This window comes from Trachurus trachurus, assembly GCF_905171665.1.
Source record: "Trachurus trachurus genome assembly, chromosome: 23".
NCBI lineage: Eukaryota > Metazoa > Chordata > Actinopteri > Carangiformes > Carangidae > Trachurus > Trachurus trachurus.
The window spans coordinates 20,481,020-20,489,356 of NC_139912.1; the positions used below are offsets into that span (position 1 = coordinate 20,481,020).

Sequence of the window (8,337 nt, forward strand, 5' to 3'; positions counted from 1 at the left end):
GAGTCTCAGGGCCTCCTCTCTTCTGATTGGCTGACATCAACCTGTTTTAACTAGAGCTCCAGAGAGAAGCTTTAAATAACTTAGATAAAACACAGGAGAAATGTAAAACAATGGACCTGTTTGGGACCTCGGTCTGACGGTGTCTGTCAGTTCTTCCAAATGGAAAGCACAGACCTGATAAAAAGCTGTTTCCTCCCGTAAAGACTCTGTCAACAAATAAGTTCTCTCAGCAGGGACCAGGCAGGGATGTCGCAGTTTGAAAAAGCAAATCCTGACTAATTCTTTCACTGGAAATGTTTCTCTTGGCACCTACATGAAACTAGCTGTTTAGTTTGGAGTTAAGCTGTCATAAATCTATGGACGTGGTCTGCTCTTCCCTTCGTTAGGGGCACTCCTTAATTTCTCACCAATGTTAAGTCAGAGTGAACCATAAAGACACAAAACCAAATGTTCAGATGCAAATCTTACACAGACTTTTATTGTTCTTTTATTAAATACAGTTTGTGGCAGCAAATTGCCTTTTCTTTTCTTTTCTTTTCCTTTCTTTTTTCCATCTCACTGACAAAAACATCTTTTGTGCACATACAAAAACCTTCTTTTTCATATCTCTTCCCCTACATACTTTTCCCAATGTTTACACTCATTTGAGTTTTACCATCCATCATCCATACACAGACAAGATATCACCTCAACTTACACAAGAGAAAGTTGTTGGATTTACACATCTCGCAGTGACAATCTATTTCACATTCCAAAACATAGCTTTATCCATTTCGTCTCTTATCTCTTCGGCCTTCTGACAACATTCTCCTAGTTTCATTTCATTTCTAGTCCTTTACATGTTTAACTGTCCCGTCCTCTGAGGACAAGTTAAAACATCCTGCTGCCTCGACGGGCGCAAGCAGTGCCCACAACTACAGCTCCATGCAAGATGCTACACTGAAAAGTTTCATTGTGTTTCATTCTGAAAAGTCAGCTTTTAAAAAAACCAACATGGCTCAGTTCAAAAAAAATTTTGTGTGGAAACAAAACTCCTCGTTTCTTACACGATTTCAACATTTGATGATTTGTTATTGTTCTAACCGAGAGAGAATGAAATCTCATCTGTTAGGGATTTAAATTAATGCCTCTGACTGCAGAATCTGCAAAAAAATAAAAAATGTTTGTGTCCAAACATCTGTCATTTCAGGAATGTATAAAAATAAGATCTCATTAATGTAAAAATCAGACTTTTACAGAGTAAGGTGTGTAGCTTTGTGTAGTACATCTCATCTGTTTGGGGATTCTCTTTCTTTATTCCCTCCTAAACACACTCAAATTTTCAAATAACTTCACCTAAAAGCTAAAACAGTGCTGCTTTATGATATATCTAAAAAAAAATAATACTACAATCGATTTTAGGATATAAAAAATGTAAAACTTTCATTATCTCCCCCCAAAAAGGTCTAAAATAATGTTTAAATATCAAATTAAGAGTAAACAGGATTTGATGCACCACCTCTACCTTCAAGAAACTCACTTATGACACAAAAAAATGTGAGCAAAGTGTGTTTGCTTCTCGTTATGCTTCCCTTTCTCGTGTGGAGGGCCTGCGTCTCCCCTCAAAGTCTGCATCTCTGTGGGATGCGCCCAGAAGGAGGGGTGAGGTAAATAGCTGCCAAAGAGGACAGTAACACAGAACACTGTTGTAATAATACGCACACACGCAGACATACATAAATACAAGTCCTGCGCTTCACTTGCGCTGTTTTTGAATTTATGTACAAAAAGAAAAAGTCCACCCTGGAGTCCATTTTCTCCCTGTGAGCTCAGTTCACACCATCGTCTCCTTCCTCTTCCCTAAAGAACACAGAGACTTCTTGTCCTTTTTGGTTTTTTGCGACGTGGACGAGATCAGCGGGGACGTCGAGGTCGAGGACGATGACGATGACGATGTCGTCGATGAAGCTGAGGAGCAGGATGAGGGAGACGACGAGGTGGGGCTGGGTGTGGCGGTGCTGCAGGGGGAGCTCGGCGCCGACTGCGACGTGGGCTGCAGGCGGTTCTCGTCCACCTCCTCCATGTGGACGATGGCCGAGACGGAGGAGGGGCGGCGCTTGGTGCGGGCGCTGCTGGCGGGCAGCGTCGGGGTGGAGGGCTCGGTGAGGGGCCGGTGGACGGAGATGGCGCTGCGGAGACAGTTGAGCCACTGCTGCTTGTGGAAGACGTCGTTCACCTGCAGCGTGTGGGACTGCGCCTGGCTCGGGTCTTGGGAGCGCACACGGAAAATGTTCTTGGCTGTTGAAGGAGATCGAAAAAAAAAAAAAAAAGATGAGATTAACAACTTGATATATTTGAGGAGACAAAAGATAAATCTCCGTTCAGGTGCAAAATATTTCTTGGATGCTGGACGCCGGCCTCACCTTTGTCTGCGTTGCTGAAGGCGCCTCTGAAGGAGCCGCCCATTCTGACGTCTCCGTCCTGCAGGTCCTCCAGCACCAGATCCTGCACTGGGATTGGCTGCCGGTAAACCTGGAAACACTGGCGCTCGTTCCTGGTGACGGGGCGGGTCAGGACCAGCAGCTCGGTAAACAGGAACACATGCAGTTTCTGGTGGGAGGGGGAATCATAAAAAGGAGAAATATTAGAACCAGAACGCTGATATATTACATAAGCATCAAAACAAAAGTTTCCTGGAAGATTTTATGGCTCATGCTCGTACGGTTATATCATCGGTTGGTTGGGGGATTGGGGAGAGCAGGTAGTAACCGCCTGACTACTACTGTGTTGATGTGTGTTGGCGGCCAAAGGGGCCATGTGTTGTTTAGAGGGAAGTGTGTGTGTGTTGCTCACCGTTCCACTCTTGTTCCGCAGCTCCCCGTGGCACAGCAGGCTCTTGCACTGCTCGATGCGAGGGTCCTTCTGCCTGTCGTCCAGATACTCCAGCTTGTCGATGTAGTACTGGCACTCGGACTCGCCCTTCTTCATGTTGATGTCAGACAGGACGCCCTGGATGATGGTGATCTGAACACAGGAGGAATCAAATGATTAACTTCAGTCATATTTTAAGATGACGCTGGTTCTTGTGGTGGTAAACTTTATTTGTGTCTTGGACTTACAGCTTCCTCCAGGCTGGCGGTGTCGGGGTGCTCCGCCGGAGTGTGTCTCAGGATCTCTTTGAGCAGCAGTGGGTATTTGACCAGGCGGGAGCGCGGGATGTCCAAGAAGCTCCACAGGTCCAGCTTCCGGCTGAAGGGCGACTCCAGGCAGCGCTGCAGGAAGTCCTGCACCCGCCTGTCCTGCTTCTTCTGGTCCAGCAGCGCCTTGGCTGCCAGCTGATTGCTGCAGTAGTCTTTGTAGGCGTTCAGCCGGGGCAGCTGCAGATAGAGAAGAAGAAGAAGAAACATGTTAACAAAATTGTCTGCCTCAGTTGAAATACAGAATATCAAACAGAAGCGAAGAGTTGTGAAAGAGTCTGTGAAAATGAAAAGACGCTCACCCAGCTGACGACGATGCGTCCGATCTGGCCCACGGTCCCGTCTGGGCCCGTGGCTTTGGACAGCTGGGTCAGCAGGTCTTCGTGCAGAGGGATGTAGGCGTCCAGGTTGCCGAAGATGTGGGTGAGCTCCTCCTCGGACATGATGGAGAGCTTCAGCATGGGGTCGTGGTACGCCTGCGGACGGGAGCGGATCACAACGCGGTCAGACAACAAATAACAGACCAATGGGGGGGCGAGATGCTAAGAATAGCTGAGCGAGGAGCAAGAGGGGTACGGCAGCAAAAAAAGACGGAGGAATAGCTCCTGTCTTTTTATAGCTCCTGGCCGGGCTGAGCCCAGAGCCTGCCAGACTTTGATTTAATCTGTTTGCTTTGCATGTACTCCCTCTTGCCTCGGAGGTTTAAAAGTACAAACCTTGCGTGCCAGCTGGAGGTCCTCAATCAGGTCCTGTTCTCCGCGAGACAGCTCAAATATGGCCTGAGGAAGGAGGAGGAGCAGAGAGAAGGTTTTTTAGCAAAACACATGAATCAGGATGTCATTACATGATTGCAACTGACAGTGATTAGACTGAATCTGAAGCTACGGCGGAGCCAGGCGACTGAGGTCCAAACTTCCAGAGTCTGTCTGGCCGCTCGCTCACTATGCTCCTCTGTCTCCATGGTGAAAACTTTATGGATGTTGACAGTTGGATAAGATTTATGACACATGCAGGACAGAAGGGTTTTTTTTGGAGGACTTCTGGCACCGATCGTAGCGTTTGACACAAATACTACAGGGATATGTGGAGCTACTCTGGCAGACAGGTAGAATCCACGGCTCTCTGGGCGTCTGACTCTCAATACTCATTCGTCTAGAGTTGCCCCCCCCCCCCCCCCTCCTTTCCCTTATTTGTCTTTTTCTACTGTATGTAAACGACCCCGGTGCAGATTCTCACCTCCTGCCTCTTGATCTCCTTTGTGGAGAACGTCCCCTTCTGGTGGACGTCTAGCGTCTCTGACCACAGGGTGCTGTTCCTCCTTTTCGGCGGTGTTGGGGCCGCTGCCTTGCTGCAAGGCTTCTGGGGCACGCCCGGCGACTTGCCATCGCCCCGAAATGAGGCCTGTGAGGTGGGAAAACAGGAAGCCCAAGATGTCAGACACGTTGCAAGTTGTTCATTACAACACATTAAACAGCAAAGAGGAGCATCTGTTTGTGCAGGGTGGCGGTGGAAGATCTACCTGGATGGTTTGGCCGAAGCGCCGGACGGCCCCATTCTTCACCGGAGAGATGAGGTTGGCTAGCGACGTCACCCTGCCGAGAGGACGGACACGCTTGTTGCTGGGTTCCTTTGGAGGAAAGAAGAAAAAAAAGGAAGGAGGGATTAGTCAGGCAGCTTTATCACAGCAAATGTGCTTTCTTTCTTTGTGCAACAACAGAGAACAAATCGATCAGAGACGCCAAGTGTGAGACCTCGGCCGCCGATCCAGACGCTCCCTCGCGACTCGAACGCAGTAAATCGAGTCATTAATTTTAATTATTGACTCTCCGCTCTCCGCTGTGGGGGCGAGGGCCCAGACAGACTGGCGGACCCTCGGACGGACGGAGATACCGAGGAGCAGGAAGCGGCTGCAGCAGCTGTTGGCTCCATCATGTGAAGAGTCTGAGCACAAAGACCCTCTCTCTCTCTCTGACTGCTGATCTGCAGAGGGGAAGGAGTTTCTGGTGGAATGCCAGGAATGCACGAGACCCTGCTCTCAGCTGTTCAACACCCCCTCCCCACACACACACACACACACACACACACACTGCTACTATCTGGCCGGGCAGCAGCTACAACTCCACTCCAGAATGGATCTGTTCCGTCACTCAAAACAGTGTGAGATAAAACACTCGGGCTCTTTTCCCGTGGAGACAAAGCAGTATGGGAGAGTGTGGCAGTGTGTCAGGAGTGTTTAAAGTTAAACAGACCCTCTGTGTGAGTCGCGGGGGGTTGGGGGGGGGGCAGCAGCAGTCATAAACAAGACAGTGAATCCCCCGAAAGTGTTTACAGAGTGCGGCGACGCAGGGGGGGGTTCCGCGGCTGCGAGTCGAGACAGGCTCTTCGACAAGCCTCGCGTGAGAGCAGCACCACACCTGGGCCAGGTGACCCCCCCTCCCCTCCTCCTCCTCTCCCTCTCCTCCTCCTTGCACTCCTCCCCTCACACAGCCCCGAGGCTGGGAGAAAGGAGAGAACTGCTGGGCCTGTTGCCAACAACAACAGGCCACAGGAATCAAAAGAAGTGAAGATCTGAAGTAATGATTTCAGCCCACAGGATGAGACACCCACAGCCCGTAATTAGCATCTCCACAGTTTGAAAGTTTGCACTCCCCACAAAACATTTCTTTTTTAAATATGATCCAAACACTAATGAAGCCTTTTGCTTTTTATTTAGTGGAAATGGAGTGCAGCGTTGGAGCAGTGGCCTGTGCTTTTTTTCTCTTTTCTCCTGACTCAGGCCAAATGGGAGTTGCTGCCTTGGCTCAGCGCTTCTGGGAAACAGAGCCGTCATGGAGGCCGCGGGGCCGTGCAGACACACAGCTGCAGAACAGATCCACTTTAAGTCTGGTGCTGGCCTGACTGAGAGCTGTAGCCCAGGCTGCGGTTGAGTCACGGTCCCCGCCGTGGCCCCGGGGTCTCCGCATGGGGAGAGCCAGACAAAAGCCTCGCCGAGCCCCCCTAGTGGCGGGGGTCAGCCAAGACACGCTGGGACAAGTCAGGATGCAAAAAAAAAAAAGAAAGTTGAGGCTGGGGAGGTTTCCTGCTTTTAATTTGTGACCTTTTAATAATATCAAAGACAAAGAAAAAAGAAAGTTAAAAAAAAAAGTTAAAGTTAGGCGGAGGAGGAGGAGGGTGGTGGTTGTGGTGGTGGTGGGGGGGTTCCCAAAGTCAACATTGGAAAAGCGTGTTGGCCATTATGCCCTTCCTGTCCTTTTGGGACTGGCCCCAGAATAACAAAAGGCCACTAAAGCCTCTCATTGTGGATCAGCTGTAAAGTGAACCAGCGCAGACGGGGGAAAGTTGCTATTCCTGGCAGTTTGACCCAGGAACTCTGCGGAGTTTCAATAAGTCTGGTTCACTTCAGGAAAACCAGACGGATCCGGGGTTTGTGCCGCAGAACAAATATCAGTGAAACAATGAAGCACACACACATATGTGCTCTTTAAACTCCTAGACCTCATAAAGTGTGTTTTTTATTTTTTCCAGGGGGAACCCTAAAGCTTGCCCTGCGCTTTCTCTTTGATGTGACCTCGTGTGCTGGGAGCTAAATCCCCAGATGTGTCCCTGACTGTGTGTCTGCAGCGCACAACTAGCAGCCTTGAATGAAAGAGTGGAGGTCAGCACAGAAGAAGAAAACCAAAAAATAAAAACTAAAAAAAACGCAGGACTGAAACCGGGACTGTCTCTGATCTCACTTCACAAATTGTTGTCAGACTTCTCCTTTATGGAGCGGTTTACCGTCAATGAAACCACATCATCCTAAAGGGGGAACCTCAGAAAAGGGGGAAGGAAGTTGTGGCTTTCGTCCGTGCAGAGAGAGAGCACACACACACACACACACCTGGCTTTTCAACACCTGCGTGTCTTTAACGGTATCTGTAGCGAGGAGGAATGCTCTCTGTGCTCAATTTGCATCAGACAACCTGAAGAGCTTTGACTTCAGAGGCAGAGCTCAAAAGGAAAAACAGCATTTTCTAGATGAAGAGGATGCAAAGTTGTTGACTGAGAGTTGCCCCCCTGCTGCTTCACTGTTTATCCTGATCTCTCCATATCCCACCGCCCGCTGAGGTGGAGGTGGTGGTGGTAGTTTGACTGTTTACAGCTCCATTCAGGTGCAGTGTAATCCAATGATTAACTTCTCCAGGTTAGGTAGTATCTCAAGCATTGTTCTACAAGAGCCCGGGCTCAAGGTTCAAAGTCTGCTCCCACAGGGACACACACAACACGCAACAACCCACAACTGCACACCCCGGCTCAGATAAAGAACAGGGTTAGGCGCTGATTCACTCGCAATCTGACACATGACACAAAAGATATGACTTCATCTAAACGAGTCCATGTCAAACATTTACTGATAGAGACAGATAGAGCAGATAGAACATGTTCTCAGCCAGCAGCAGCAGCAGCAGCATCTCACCTCTGACTCTTTGTTGGCTTGGTTCTGGCAGTCTATCACTTGCAGAGTCCGTTTGATAGGCACCAAGCTACCCAGTTCATCGTAAGCCACCATAGCTTTCAGTAAAAACACGATATCCGTTTTTTTTTAATCCTGGCGAGTCGGTTTTTCAAGTAATCCAACAGAGAGAGAAAAAAAGTCGATGAAAGTCAAAAGGCTGTGCGAGAGTCACAAAAACCTAAATAAATAAATACACCTTCCCCCTCCTGATCCTTTTTTCTTTCTTCTTCTTCTTGCCTCGGGGGGCAGAGCTTCTCTGAAAGCTCTTCTCACACACTCTCTCTAAACTTTGGTCTGAGGTGTAGTGAGGGGGGAGAGGTTTTATACTGGAAGGAGAGACGGGGAGGAGCCTCTGCTCGGCCCTCATGGCTGCAGGGCTGCAGATGAGGCGGGACTGGGTTTCTACTTGGAAGGGAGCGCAGGCTGCCTGCATGCTCCGACGGTTCCATCCACTCCCCCGAAAACAGTAGTGAGAAGTCTGAGGAAGGTCACAGGTAAAGCTTACAACACAAACAGCCCCCATGAAGCCAAAGCAAAGCTGAGGACAGCTGAACCCTGTCTGACATAATACAGGACAGGGTGAGATGGAGAAATTGGGCTAGGATTTAAAAATAATAATAAAGTTCTGTATAAAACTGGCATTTAAGGCTCAAAAAAGCTTGTTTG

At 48.9% G+C, this 8,337-nt stretch overlaps 1 protein-coding gene across 1 annotated transcript; it reads right to left on the reverse strand.

Moving 5' to 3' along the window:
• Positions 1-466: 466 nt before the first annotated feature.
• On the reverse strand, positions 467-7,945 carry net1 (neuroepithelial cell transforming 1). Its single transcript, XM_083999934.1, has 9 exons — positions 7,633-7,945; positions 4,696-4,803; positions 4,413-4,577; positions 3,893-3,955; positions 3,479-3,652; positions 3,099-3,356; positions 2,833-3,003; positions 2,403-2,589; positions 467-2,277 (listed from the first exon to the last, which is right to left on the reverse strand). The coding sequence occupies exons 1-9, from the start codon at positions 7,723-7,725 to the stop codon at positions 1,814-1,816; spliced, it is 1,683 nt and encodes a 560-aa protein (XP_083856060.1). The 5' UTR covers positions 7,726-7,945; the 3' UTR covers positions 467-1,813.
• Between the last annotated feature and the right edge of the window lie 392 nt (positions 7,946-8,337).

Excerpts from the sequence above, each read along its gene's own strand:
- net1 (XM_083999934.1), bottom strand. The coding sequence starts at position 7,725 with ATGGTGGCTTACGATGAACTGGGTAGCTTGGTGCCTATCAAACGGACT. Across the intron at positions 4,804-7,632 it reads AAGCCAACAAAGAGTCAGAG|GAACCCAGCAACAAGCGTGT; the intron begins GTGAGATGCTGC and ends TTTCCTCCAAAG. Across the intron at positions 3,653-3,892 it reads ACCTCCAGCTGGCACGCAAG|GCGTACCACGACCCCATGCT; the intron begins GTTTGTACTTTT and ends TCCCGTCCGCAG.